Source organism: Mustela lutreola, chromosome 11, assembly GCF_030435805.1.
Source record: "Mustela lutreola isolate mMusLut2 chromosome 11, mMusLut2.pri, whole genome shotgun sequence".
Lineage (NCBI taxonomy): Eukaryota > Metazoa > Chordata > Mammalia > Carnivora > Mustelidae > Mustela > Mustela lutreola.
The window spans coordinates 67,975,724-67,991,003 of NC_081300.1; the positions used below are offsets into that span (position 1 = coordinate 67,975,724).

The window sequence follows — 15,280 nt, forward strand, 5'->3', positions numbered from 1 at the left end:
AATGTGGCTGCTTTGAGAAGACAGATGCCCTAAGAGGTACCTTTGTTCTATTATGTGAGATAGATCAGTAAGCTCATTTGTCAGCATCCACGCTGTGGGGAAGAGTGGCCTCTAGAAAATGCCTTCCAATTGATAAAAGTCATCAGATTGTGTACTGGGTACTTTGTGCAGACACACACACACATAGATTAACCAAGGGCCAGGCTTACATAAAAATAAAGTAAGTATTTATAAGTAAGTGCCCAAATCATTCCTTTGGTCCATAAGCATTACTGAGTGCCCAAGACATTCTAGACAAAGCAAATGACAAGTGAAATCGCAAACATAAAGAACTCACATCAGACATTTTAAAGAAAGCCAGAAAATCCCCTTGACTCAAGATTATGCACTTTCCATACTGGCCTAAGGCTGGTGCCTGGGTTCCTCCATTTGGGGTAAGTCCTGCCATCCTCAAGCTTTCCCTTCAGAGAGCAAAGCATCCAGGACAGGGACCCTATCAAGTTCCCATCTTCAGCTTCAATGCATTTCGTCTGTTTATCAGATTGATTTTTCTTGTGCCAGGAAAAACTTGGCAAGGATATAATGAGAGGGTAAATATTTTTCTTAAGAAAAGATGGTCATGAAGGGAAAAGAACATGAGCCAGGGAGATCACAATCTTAAAATAATATTCAATAATCACAAACAACACTGACATTCTGAATCTACCTGAGAAAAACTTGCATCACACATGGCAGGGTTTCTTTCTTGGTGCTCATTTTCCTGGACATGACTGAGTTGGGCTTTCTTTCTGCTGCTCTAATATGAACAGCTGATGATACCACACTGGCCTCAAAAACATAAGTTAACAGCAAATTAATGATTTTCTTTAGTTAGCCCAGTAATTTCAGCTGTACACACTTATCAACAAGGCAAAATTTACAACTGACGGTTTTATCACCAGCTTAACACCACAGAATAGAACTAAAGAAGGCAGAGTAAAAAGTCTGGCCTTCCTGAATACAACCTGCCACAGAAGGCAAGGCTCAGGCAAAAAATGCATGGCAGAAAACAGCCACAGACAGCAAGATGATGCCATTGATGTTCACTACTGTTCGCCACAAAGGCTTCTCAGAGGTGTCTGTCATCTTTAGCTTCATAGCTTCCTCCTCTTCCTTTGTCATCTTGGGGCCCTTCTGCTGGTCCAAGCCACAAAATAGGTCATAGGCCCGCCTGAAGCATCCTTTTTTCTCCTCAGGAACTTCTGTGTCAGGGAAAAGGTAAAAAAAAAAAAGATGGTTAGATACAGAAGAAGGAGATACAAGGAAAGGTTTCAGGAAAGACACCACAAAAGGGAAACATCTGCAATCTGCAGATATTTCCCAATTTTCTTATTTGCAAGGATGGAAATGGTACAAAATATTTGAATGAACTTAATTATAAGACGATGATAATAGATGGATTCTATATCTTTATGATCAACTAAATTAAGCCTATATCTACCAGACCAATGCAAATACACTTTGATTTTAAAAAGTCAGAATCAACCAGGCAATAATAGTCTATGAGAAGAAATGTTAACAATGGGCTGGGAAACTATGACATAGAACAACATGGAAAATCTACCTCTGAATCACATAAAAATATCTGTTTACCACATCATTGGAAAGCAGTGAGACTTGCATGACTCAGGAGCATATTAAGCTACACCTGAAAGTTCCAAATCTTTACAACAGATCCAGCCATGTGGTAATGATTGGTCTGAATACTCCCTGATACAGGCTAGCAACAATGAACACTTCCAGAGCTTAAGATCTGATGTTGCATAACAATATTGCTGAATCAAACCACCTAACTGGTCTTGCCATTCAAAGTGGGTGCCCACCAAGGGAACTTATTCTCTACTCTGAGCCAAGGTGTGGTATTAATAGAATCCCAGGTCTACAGCTCACTAGAAATCAAGCCCACTGTGTTTTCAACACTGTAGTCAGAGACGACTGATCTATACTCTCCCATCTTTAAGAGTCACAGACTTTTAGAATTGCAAATAACCTTAGTAATTAAGCACATACATATACCAGAATCAAAACTCATGTTTATGGTTTTGCTAATTCACCTGTCTTATTTTCAAGTTCAGGTAAAACGTGGATAAATAATACCTTCTTCATTATAAGATTTTATGAGAGAATGCCCAGTGTGTAATAGATGTCAAGAAGTAATAGTGTCCTATTCTCTTTTCTCCCATGCACATAAAAAAAGAGAGGTAAGTCTCCATGTACCCCTCCACTTTGGCCACCCCACCAAAATAGAATCATGGAGAAGGAATAACAATAGTTGGACTCACTGACCAGCCCAAGGGAGAAATGAGTGGTTATCTGAGTGGCCTTGAGAAAGTCTTTATATATCATTTTCCCCATCTGTAAAGTTGAAAGAATTATATTTGTGTTACCTTACAAGTAAGATATGGTGCTTAAATTAATCACTAGAGTAAGGTATTCATAATTAAAATATGACATGATCATATCATAATCAATCATGATGACAATGACAGTGATGATAACAATATGGGGTTGAAGATACAGCTTCATGCTCCTGTTTCTCAGATAATGGAGATGGTGACAACCATTATCTATAAAAGCCTTCAAGATATCTTAATTTATTTTACTTTAATGAGCCAGGGCCTTCCATCTGTTTTCACCATGAATTGACCAAGAAACAACAGAATTCAAGTGTTGCCATGAACCTCAGAAGTCACTAAGCCAATTTTCTAGCCAGTGGGAATCTCCTTTACGGAATCTCTGATAGATGTACACTTGCTGCTCACCCTTTTCAAATCAACTCAGAAAATTCTTCCTTAGTAGCAATCATAATGGTAATAATTATAGTCAATTCTTATAAAGAAGCATTATCTCTTTCAATATTCCCAACAGTACTATAAGGTATAGGCTATCATTTAGAATGCTTTTATATTAAGAACCTAAGCTTTAGGAAAAAATGGAATCACTTGCACAAGAAGTGAATAGAGAAGTGAGGATTCAATCCCAGCTCTTCTTGAATCCCAATCCCACACTATGTGTTTGCACTATCCTGCCTCCTCACATTGAGTTAAGATTGGATGACTTCCATTCTGGTGAACAGAGGACATTGAACTGCAAAGCACAACAGGACCTCTTCTTCATAATGTCACTACTTTCAAGAGCAGGAAACATAGTTGATTTTCCAATACATAAAAACAGACACAGAGAATTAGACAAAATGAGGAGACAAAGGAATATGTCCCAAATGAAAGAGCAGGACAACACCACAGCAAGAGACCTAAGCAAAATGAAGATAAGTAATATACCTGATAGAGAATTTAAAGTAATGGTCATAAAAATACTCATTGGACTTGAGAAAGAGTGGAGGTCCTCAGTGAGACCCTTAACAAAGACATAGAAAACAAAAAAGAACCAATCATAGATGAAGGACTCAATAGCTGAAATTAAAAATACACTAGAGGGAATGAATAGTAGACTAGAGGAAGCAGAACAGACCAGTGACCAGGAGGACAGAGTAATGGAAAGCAATCAAACTGAACAAGAGCAAGAAAAATAATAATAATAGTAATGAATAATAATAACAATAAATAAAAATATGCTTAGGGAAATCAGTGACACCATCAAGTGTAATAACATTTGCATTATAGAGATCCCAGAATGAAAAGAGAGAAAAAAGGGGCCAGAAATTTTATTTGAAGAAAAAATGGCTGAAAAATTCCTGAATCTGAGGAAGGAAGCAGAAATCCAGACCCAAGAGACACTGTGAACCTCCAACAAAATCAACCCAAGGAGGTCCACACCAAGACACATAGTAATAAAAATGGCAAAATGTAGAGGAGTTGAGATGGTGGAGGAGTAAGGGGATCCGGTTTGCCTTGTTCCTCACATACAACCAGATAGTACAACCAGATAGTTATCAAATCATTCTGAACACTCGAGAAATCAGAGATTTGAGAAAACAAATGCTTCAAGTCTACCAGTGAACCACAGTTTGGAAGACAGGAGGTGTGGAGACTTGAATCTGGTGTGATATAGCTGAGGATATAGCACAGAGGAGGGACCCTGCTTAAGGAGGCTACCAAAAAGCATTATAAGCAACAGAACTTTTAGAAATCTTCTATGGTGGGGCATGTGCCTGGCTTAAAGGTGCTCAGGTGGTGAAGCAGGGCAGAATCCTAGGTGTGACAGTGAGGTCAGAGGATCCCTGGGGTCTTAAGAAAAACAGGTGGTTCCTGTGTGGCTTACTTCCCTGGCATAGGAGTGGGGAAGCCGGCTGAGAACAACTCTAGGTTCTGGCTTTCTGCTATGTTGTCATAAACTATGAACCACTGAATGGTCATGTAACCACATTCTTGGGAGGGGTTGAGCAAAAGGCAGAAGTCTCATGAGATGCCCCCATTCCCCTGGAAGGAACAGTGTGGGTCCACACTGCCTGAGTCCATAAAATTTGGAGTTTTGAAACTCATTCATATGCTTAAGATTAAAAAAAAAAAAAAAATGCTTGGTCACAGACCAGGTGAACACAGAGTTCTGACAGAAACCAGGAAGACAAGGTGAGTTGGTTGCTTTTCTGTGAGAGCTCACTGAAGAGGGCGGGTGCCAATTTTCAGCTCCAGGGTTAGAGAACAGGACACAGGCATATTCATCCCACCTATCAGTGCTGAAAGCCTTCAGGGAACAAAACAGCACCAGCTAGTAGAGTCTGGGACCACTTACTCCAGGTTCTGCCTCTGCTCACTGCAGCCTCTTTTCCACTAGGGAAGTCCACCTGAGAATTCAGGCAACAGACCACTCCCACAAAAGACCAGCACAAACAACTCACTCTCACCAAGTTTACTGATCATTGAGGGCTGCAAAGCTTCAGCTCTTGGGGAAAATAGTATATAGCATTCTTTGTATTCTTATTTTTTGGTCTTCTTAGTATTATTTTTTGGTTATTTTCTCTTTTCAGTTCTTTTTTATTCTTAATTTTTATTTTTATATATACTTTATATTTTTAAAATTTTTTTCTTACATTGTAGTGTGTGTGTGTGTGTGTGTGTGTGTGTTTCTTTCTTATTTGAGACCTAATTTCTTTTAACAAGCAGACCAAAACACACCCAGAATCCCAGAATCTAGTGGAGTGTTGTTGTTGTTCTACTGCTGCTTACTGTTGTTTTGGTTGTTTTCTCTTTCTTTCTTCCTTTCTTTTCTGGACAAAATGATAAAATGGAGAAAAATCACCCCAAAAGAGAGAAGAGGAGGGAGTACTCACTTTCAGAGATTTAATCAATACATATATAAGTAACATATATAAGTAAATTCTTTTAATAATTTTTTTAAAGATTTTATTTATTTATTTGACAGAGAGAGATCACAAGTAGGCAGAGAGGCAGGTAGAGAGAGAGAGAGGAAAGCAGGCTCCCTGCTGAGCAGAGAGCCCGATGCGGGCCTCGATCCCAGGACCCTGAGATCATGACCTGAGCCGAAGCCAGTGGCTTAACCCACTGAGCCACCCAGGCGCCCTAAGTAAATTCTGAACTAGAATTTAAAACAATGATTATAAAAATATTAACTGGGCTTGAAAAAGGCATAAAGACACTAGAGAATCCCTTATTGTAGAGATCAAGAGAACTAAAATCTAGTCAGGCCAAAATTTAAAATGCTATTACCAAGATGCAGTCCGAAGTAGAAGCCATAAAAATGAAGATGAAAGAAGCAGAAGAGAGAATCAGTGATACAGAAGATAAAATGATGGAAAATAAGGAAGCTGAAAAGAAGAGGGTAAGAAACCTACTGGAGCACAAAGGCAGGCTGAGGGAACTCAACGATTCCATAAAGTGAAATATTATTCATACTATAGGAGTCCCAGAAGATAAGGGGCAGAGGAAAGGGGCAGAAGGTTTATTTGAACAAACTACAGCTGAAAACTTTCTTAATCTGGGGAAAGAAAGAGGCATTCGAGTCCAGGAGGCACAGAGATCACCCCCAAAATCAACAAAAATATATCAACACCTCAACATATTATAGTCAAGTTTGCAAATTACAAAGATAAAGAGAATATCCTGAAAGAAGCTCAGGACAAAAGGTCCTTAACCTACAAGGGAAGGTACATAAGGTTGGCAGCATTTGTGTCCATAGAGATCTGGCAGGCCAAGAAGGACTGGCATGAATACACAGCCAAGAATATTTTATCCAGCAAGACTGTCATTCAGAATAGATATAAAGAGTTAAAGTTAGAGATAAAGAGTTTCCAGGACAAACAAAACTAAAGGAAGCCTGCAAGCCAGGCTTGGCTAAAGCCAATCCTGCAAGAAATACTAAAGGCAGTCTTTTGAGCAAAGAGAACTATTAGGACTTCATCCGGATGAAAATCTTTTGCACAGCAAAGGAAACAGTGGAAAAAAACTAAAAGGTAACCCAGAGAATGGGAGAAGATATTTGCAAGTGATTTATCAGATTAAGAATTGGTATCTAGGGGGGCGCCTGGGTGGCTCAGTGGGTTAAAGCTAATGCCTTCAGCTCAGGTCATGATCCCAGGGTCCTGGGATCGAGCCCCGCATCGGGCTCTCGGCTTGGTGGGGAGCCTGCTTCCTCCTCTCTCTCTGCCTGACTCTCTGCCTAGTTGTGATTTCTCTCTGTCAAATAAATAAAATATTTAAAAAAAAAAGAATTGGTATTTAGGGGCGCCTGGGTGGTTCAGTGGGTTAAAGCCTCTGTCTTCGGCTCAGGTCATGGGCCGGGAGTCCTGGGATCAAGCCCCACATCAGGCTCTGCAGGGAGCCTGCTTCCTCCTCTCTCTCTGCCTGCCTCTCTGCCTACTTGTGATCTCTGTCAAATAAATAAATAAATAAATTTTTTTTAAAAAGAATTGGTATCTAAAATCTATAAATTACTTAACAAACTCAACACCCCTCCCCTGCAAAAAAAAATCCAGTCAAGAAATGGGCAGAAGACATGAACAGACATTTCTCCAAAGACATACAAACCATAAGAGACTCTTAATCATGGGAAACAAACTGAGGGTTGCTGAAGAGGAGGTGGGGGGGCAGATGGGGAAACTGGGTAATGATATAATGAGCACTGAGTATTATATGTAAGTGATACTAAATTATACCCATGAAACTAATAATACATAGGAATACATGTATGTTAACTAAATTGAATTTAAACAAAAAATGTAAAAATAAATAATTGACTTTCTCTGCTTGACTTATTTCATGCAACATAATCTTCTCCAATCCTGTCCATGTTCATATAAAGTTGAATATTCATCCTTTCTGATAGAAGCATAATATTCCCTTGTATATATGAACCATATCCTCTTTATCCATTCATCTGTTGAAGGGCATCTTGGCTCTTTCCACAGTTTGGTGAGAGACTATGTACTCTGAGAAACAAACTGAGGGTTTTGGAAGGGTGGGCATGGAGTGATGGGTGAGCCTGGTGGTGGGTATTAAGAAGCACATGTATTGCATGGAGCACTGGGTGTGGTGCATAATCAATGAATCTTGGAACACTGAAAAAATAAAATTAAATCTAAAAAATAAATAAATACAATTGAAAATAAAAAATAAATAAAATGGCAAAAAGTAGAGGTAAAGAGAGAATTTTTATTTTTTAATTTAATTTTATTTTTTCAGTGTTCCAAGATCCATTGTTTATACACCACATCCAGTGCTCCATGCAATACATGCCCTCCTTAGTACCTAGCATCAGGCTCACCTAACGCCCCAAACCCCTCCTCTCCAAACCCTCAGTTTGTTTCTCAGAGTCCATGGTCAAGAGATAATTTTTAAAGCAGCAAAATAATAATAATAGTAATAATGAATAAAACAAAACAACTATGTACAAAGGAAACCCCATAAGGCTATCAGCTAATTTTTCAGCAGAAACTTTCAGGCTGAAAGGGAGTAACATGATATACCCAAAGTGCTGAGAGGGAAAAAAAACTTACAGATAAGACTATTCTATTCAGCAAGACCATCATTCAGAATTGATAAAGGGTTTCCCAGATAATCAAAAGTTAAAGGAATTCATGACCACAAAACCAGAAATGTTAAAAGGGCACTCTTTGAGTGGAAAAGAAAGTAGGAGTAAGAAAAATAAGAAACACAAAAAACAATAAAAATAAGTATATTTATAAAAATCAGTCAAGAGATTCACAAAATAAAAGGATATGACACCATATACTTGAAACATGGTAGAGAGGAATAAAGACTGGGTTCAAGTTTAAGCAACCATTATTTAATGTAGACTGTATAGGCATAAAATGTAATATACAAACCTAACGGTAACCACGAATCGAAAACCAGTAATAGATATGCAAAAAATAAAGAAAAAGGATTCCAACTATATTGCTAAAGGAAGCCAACAAACCATGAGAGAAGAGAACAAGAGAAGAAAGAAACAGAGAAGAGCTACGAAAACAACCACAAAACAAGGAACAAAATGGAAATAAGTGCATACCTATCAATAATTACTTCGACTGTAAATGGACTAAGTGCTCCAGTCAAAAGACATGGGGTGGCAGAATGGATAAAAAAGCAAGACCCATCTGTAAGCTGCTATAAGAGACTCATTTCAGACTGAAAGACACAGGCAGATTGAAAGTGAAGGGATGGAAAAGATTTAATCACGCAAATGGAAGTGAAAAGAAAGCCAGAGTAGTAGTACTTACATTGGAAAAAAATGACTTTAAAACAAAGGATATTACAAGAGACAAAGAAGGGCACTATATAATCATAAAGGGAACATGTTGGAACAATCCAACAAGGGATATAACAATTGCAAATAATTATGAACCCAACCTGGGAGCACCCAAATACACAAAGCAGCTAAAAACAAACATAAAAAAAGTAATTGGTAATACAATACAATACAATAATAGTAGAGGACTTTAACACCCCACTTACATTAATGGACAGATTACCCAAACAGAAAATCAACAAGGAATTGGTGGCTTTAAATGACACATGGACCAAGTGAATCTAACAGACATATTCAAAACATTTATCCTAAAATAGCAGGATACACACTCTTCTCAAGTACACATGGAACATTCTCGAGAATAGATTACATATTAAACCACAAAATAAGCCCCAACAACAACAAAAACAACAAAAAAAGTTCATATCATACATCCATTTTAACACAATGCTATGAAACTAGAAATCAACCACAAGAAAAATATCTGGAAAAAAGCACAAAAACATGGAGGTTAAATAACATGCTATAAACAATGAATAGGTCAACCAAGAAATCAAAGGGGAAATAAAAAAACTACATGGAGACAGATGAAATTAAAAACACAACAGTCCAAAATCTTTGGGAGGCAGCAAGTGCTGTTCTATGGGGGATGTTTATAGCAATACAGGCCTATCTCAAGAAGCAAGAAAAAATCTCAAATAAGCAACCTAATCTTACACCTAAAGGAGCTAGAAAAAAGAAGAACAAACAAAACCCAAAGCCAGTAGAAGGAAGGAAATAATAAAGATTAGATCAGAAATAAACAAAATAGAAACTAAAACACACACACACACACACACACACACACAATAGAACAGATCAATGAAACGAGAGTCAGGTTTGTTGAAACCAAGTTTGCTGAAAAGACCAACAAACTTAACATACCTTAGCCAGACTCATCAAAGAAGAGATAAAGACAGAGAGAGAACTCAAGACTACAAAATCAAAAATGAAAGAGGGAAAAAAACCCACACCACAGAAATACAAAGGATTATAAGAGAATATTATGAAAAATTATATGCCAAAAAATTGAACAATCTAAAATAAATGGATAAACCTCCATAGAAACATAGAACTCCCAAAACCGAATCAGGGAGAAAAAGAAAATTTGAATAGACCAATTACAAGCAATAAAATTGAATCAGTAATCAAAAAACTCCCAAAAAGCAAAAGTCAAGGACCAAGAGCTTCACAGGTAAATTTTACCAAACATTTTTAAAGAGTCAATACCCAGTCTTCTCAAACTGTTCCAAAAAACAAAAGAGGAAATAAAGCTTTCAAACTCATTGTATGAGACCAGTATCATCCTGACACCGAAACCAGATAACAATACCACAAAAAAGGAGAACTACAGGTCAATAATGCTTATGAACATAGATGAAAATATCTTCAACAAAATATTAGCAAACCAAATCCAGTAATACATTTTAAAAAAATCATTACCATGATTAAGTGGAATTTATTCCTAGGATGCAAGGGTGGTTCATTTATCACAAATCAATCAACATAGTACAACACATCAATAAGAAAAAGAACAAAAACCATATGATCATTTCAAAGAAACAGAGAAAACATTTGGCAAAGTGCAACATCCATTCATGATTATCCCTCAACAAGGCAAGTTTAGGGGAACATATCAACACAATAAAGGCCATATATGAAAAACCTACAGGTATTACAGTCTAGAGAAAAATTGAGAGCCTTTCTCTTAAGGTCAGGAAAAAGACAAAAATGCCCACTCTTACCACTTTTATTCAACATAGTATTGAAAGTCCTAGCCACAGCAATTAAACAATTAAAAGATATAAAAAGCATCTAATTGGTAAGGAAGAACTTAAACTTTCACTATGTGCAGATGACATGGTACTATATGTAGAAAATCCTAAGGACTCCACCAAAAAACTACTAGAACTAATAAATGAGTTCAGTAAAGTTGTAGGATACAAAATCAATATACAGAAATCTATTGCATTTCTATATACTAAAAATGAAGTAGCAAAAAGAGAAATCAAGAAAACATTCCATTTCACCAAAGATGATAAAATACCTAGGAGTAAACTTAATCAAGGAAGTGAAAGTCCTGTACTCTCAAAACTATACAACACTGGTGAAAGAAATTGAAGACAGTACAAAGAAATGGAAAAATATTCCATGATCATGGATTGGGAGAATAAATATTGTTAAAATGTCCATATTACTCAAAGCAACCTCTATCAAAATACCAACAGCATTTTTCACAGAACTAGAATAAATAATCTTAAAATTTGTATAGAACCACAAAAAACCTCACATCATCATAGCAAACTTGAAAAAGAAGAAAAAAACTGAAAGGATCACAAACAAACTTGAAGGTATCACAATTCTGTATTTTAAGATATAGTACAAAGCTGTAGTAATCAAAACATATGGTATTGACACAGAAACAGACATATAGATCAACTGAATGGAATAGAAAGCCCAGAAATAAACTCATAAATATATGGACAATTAACCTTCAACAAAGGAGGCAAAAATATGCAATGGGAAAAAGAATATCTTCAACAACCGGTGTTGAGAAAACTGGACAGCTACATGCAAAAGAATGAAACTAGACCATTTTCTTACACCATACACAAAAATAAACTCAAAATGAATTAAGGACCTAACTGTGAGACCTTAACTCTAAAAATGCTTGAGGAGAGCACAGGCAATTATTTCTCTGATATCGGCCATAGCAATATTTTTCTAGATATGTCTCCTGAGGCAAGGGAAACAAAAGCAAAAATAAACTATTGGGAGTACATCAAAATAAAAATTCATCATCACTAGCCCTCAGGGAGATTCAAATTAAAACCACATTGACATATCACCTTACACCATTTAGAATGGCCAAAATTAACAAAACAGGAAACAACATGTGTTGGAGAGGATGTGGAGAAAGGGGAACCCTCTTACACTGTTGGTGGGAATCCAAGTTGGTACAGCCTCTTTGGAGAACAGTGTGGAGATTCCTCAAGAAATTAAAAATAGAACTTCCCTATGACCCTGAAATTGCACTACTGGGTATTTACCCCAAAGATACAGACGTAGTGAAAAGTAAGGCCATCTGTACCCCAATGTTTATAGCAGCAATGACCACGGTCGCCAAACTATGGAAAGAACCAAGATGCCCTTCAACGGACGAATGGATAAGGAAGATGTGGTCCATATACACGATGGAGTATTATGCCTCCATCAGAAAGGATAAATACCCAACTTTTGTAGCAACATGGACGGGACTGGAAGAGATTATGCTGAATGAAATAAGTCAAGCAGAGAGAGTCAATTATCATATGGTTTCACTTATTTGTGGAGCATAACAAAGAGCATGGAGGACATGGGGAGTTAGAGAGAAGGGAGTTGGCGGAAATTGGAAGGAGAGGTGAATCATGAGAGACTATGGATTCTGAAAAACAATCTGAGGGGTTTGAAGTGGCGGGGGGGTGGGAGGTTGGGGTACCAGGTGGTGGGTATTATAGAGGACACAAATTGCATGGAGCACTGGGTGTGGTGAAAAAATCATGAATACTGTTTTTCTGAAAATAAATAAATCAATTAAAATAAAATAAAAAAATAAAAAGCTTCTGCACAGCAATCAACAAAACTAAAAGATAGCCTAGTGAATGTGAGAAGATATTTGTAAATGATATATCTGATAAAAGGTTAGTATCCAAAACATATGAAGAACTTATTCATATGTTTATTGAAACATTATTTACAATAGCCAATTTATGGAAGCAGCCCAAGTCCATTGATAGATGAATGGATAAAGAAGATGTGAGATATATATCATGATAGATGCCATGGAATATTACTCAGCCATAAAAAAGAATAAAATTTTGTCATTTGCCAAAACATGGATGGTGTATAATGCTAAATGAAATAAGTCAGTCTTTCAAATCTGTTATATTCTCCTTCAGTGTGGAGACACTTTTGGAGGTGGGAGAAGCAGGCAGCATATTGATGCCTCCCTGCTCCAAGGAAGCAGAAAAGGTCTATCTTTTTCAACAACCTGGTCAACTGCCTATGGCTCCAGGTTCCTTCCAGTACATGCAGAGTTGCAGGTTTCAGAACTAAAATGTCTTGGTTAAGAGCAGATTATATCAGAGCTGGGATAATAGGCTCTGACCTCAATTTACATATCTGTAAAATAGGGCCATAAGAATAAATGATCTTTAGGGCCCTTTCCAAAGCTAGGACTCTCTGATATTTCTAATGGCCATATTCAGAATTTATTCTGCTGTACTTGTACTTTCCTTCAGATGGAGTGATGAGACCTCTAGTCCTGCAGATAAAGCACCTATGACCTTGTACTCCCACACCTTAGCACATCATATATCTCCACAACCATCCTCCATCCAGTCCCAACTAAAGAGAAAAAGTTCTAATACATAAGCTGAGGAAAACTTTTCTCCATGATCAGGATAAATCTCTGAATACTGACTAAGCATTATCTTACTGGACTTCAGAGAAATTTAATTTTCTAAATCTTATGTGGATATAAGACACCAATGAGCCTCTCACCATCCTTCTGGTGTCACTAGACTGACCATAGCTTAGATTCCATCTGCTTTCAGTTCACAGGCTCTGACTCTTTCCTTCTCCCATGTCATGCCCCAGTCAAGTCAGGGTAGAAAATACACCACTCATACTTAGAGAGCATTCTGAACTATGAGGTATAAGGAGGCTGAGGAGATTCTGCACCTCTCTATTCCTCTTGACTAGACCTCAGATTGAACTTCCCAAAATCCATTTATCTATCTCATCCCCCCACCTCACTCACTTAAAAAGAGAGATCTGAGCTTTGATGTAGGCATTTTGTAAAGACTTCAGTAAGGTAGTCTTTCTGTTGGAGGAGTAACATTTTAGGGCTTGGGATAGGCTCTAAATCACAAATTACCTATTTCAATGGTCTCTTCTGGGGTTTCTTGAAAGTCCTCCTCTCCTGCATCCAAGTCAATACGCTCTTCTTTGCTGTTGCGCAGGCTCCAACACAGGCGGTAGAGCTGTGGAAAAAGCAAAACAGGTTGGCAGAAAGAACCAGTGTCTGGTGCCAAGAAGTTGAGAGAAAAAAAGAAATGTGCTCAAGAAAAGAAAAAGTGCATCATTTCCTAAAGGTGTCAGTGAATGATTAGTTATTGCTCTAGAACACAGAGGATACTGGAGATGCCCCTTTTAAAACATTGATTTGGTCAGTGTTTGCTGAATGAAACTCATTTAAAAATGCAAACAACAAAGAAGATGTGGTATATATACACAATGGAATACTATGCAGCCATCAAAAGAAATGAAATCTTGCCATTTGCGACAACATGGATGGAACTAGAGCGTATCATGCTTAGCGAAATAAGTCAAGCAGAGAAAGACAACTATTATATGATCTCCCTGATATGAGGAAGTGGTGATGCAACATGGGGGCTTAAGTGGGTAGGAAAAGAATCAATGAAACAAGATGGGATTCGGAGGGAGACAAACCATAAGTGACTCTTAATCTCACAAAACAAACTGAGGGTTGCTGGGGGGAGGGTGGTTGGGAGAAGGGGGGTGGGGTTATGGACATTGGGGAGGGTATGAGCTTTGGTGAGTGCTGTGAAGTGTGTAAACCTGGCGATTCACAGACCTATACCCCTGGGGATAAAAATATATGTTTATAAAAAATAAAAAATTTTTTAAAAATGCAAACAACAACAACAAAAAGGTACTGTGGTCTCTCAGTACTGACCAAAACATAGATAACAGTTTCTATCCACATTATCTCTAAATAAGTTGAGCACTTCGATGTAAATTACACACATGAATATAATATTCAAAGACTAAGAGATTGCCTTGAATAAAGAAATGTCTGTCTTGAATGAATGAACTCTTCTTATATATGATGACTAAATTTGTTCCTTTTAGCATTGGTGCTAAGAAAGAAGACCAAAAACCCATTTCTCCAGACCAGAAGTGTAGAGCAGAGTTTGCACCGTGTGTTTGTCACATTATAAGAAAATAATCTGTAGAATCATGAACCATATTAGAATTGAGTAACACTGGAGACAGTTTCTATGAACATGAAACCAGAAACTTGAAGAAGTCTGAAAGTCAATGAAATGTATTCATTCCAGCTATGCCCTCTTCGATGACTACGTTGCTTTCTCTACTTCAAGGGGAATCATGGATGGGGTGCCTGGCTGTCTGCCTTCAGCTCAGGTCAGGATCCCAGGGTCCTAGTTAGGAGCCTTCTTGCATCAGGCTCCCTGCTCAGCAGGAACCCTGCTTCTCTCTCTCCCACTCCCCCTCCTTCTGTGTCTCTCTCTGTCAAATAAATAAATAACATCTTTAAGGAAAAAAAAAAAAGAGGAATCCTGGGGCTAAATGTGTTTAGGGCTGCAATACTTGCAAACACTGAGACATCAGGAAGCAGTTAATACAGCACAAAGAAAGCCTATTGACAGATTCAGCCAATAAACATAATGGTGATTCTTCTTTTATAAAAGCAGTCTTTGTTTGACATTAAGATTAGGTACAGTTTTGAAAA

At 37.6% G+C, this 15,280-nt stretch overlaps 1 protein-coding gene across 1 annotated transcript in view; it reads right to left on the reverse strand.

Annotated features, from left to right (window-relative positions):
• Positions 1-205: 205 nt before the first annotated feature.
• SLC5A1 (solute carrier family 5 member 1) overlaps positions 206-15,280 on the reverse strand; it is an 82,524-nt gene continuing 67,449 nt past the window's right edge. Inside the window, exons 14-15 of the mRNA XM_059140096.1 lie at positions 13,661-13,766; positions 206-1,241 (exon numbers count right to left, since the gene is read on the reverse strand). Of these exons, the coding sequence (XP_058996079.1) occupies positions 1,024-1,241; positions 13,661-13,766 (324 nt within the window). The 3' untranslated portion in view covers positions 206-1,023. The remainder of the gene's footprint in view (positions 1,242-13,660; positions 13,767-15,280) is intronic.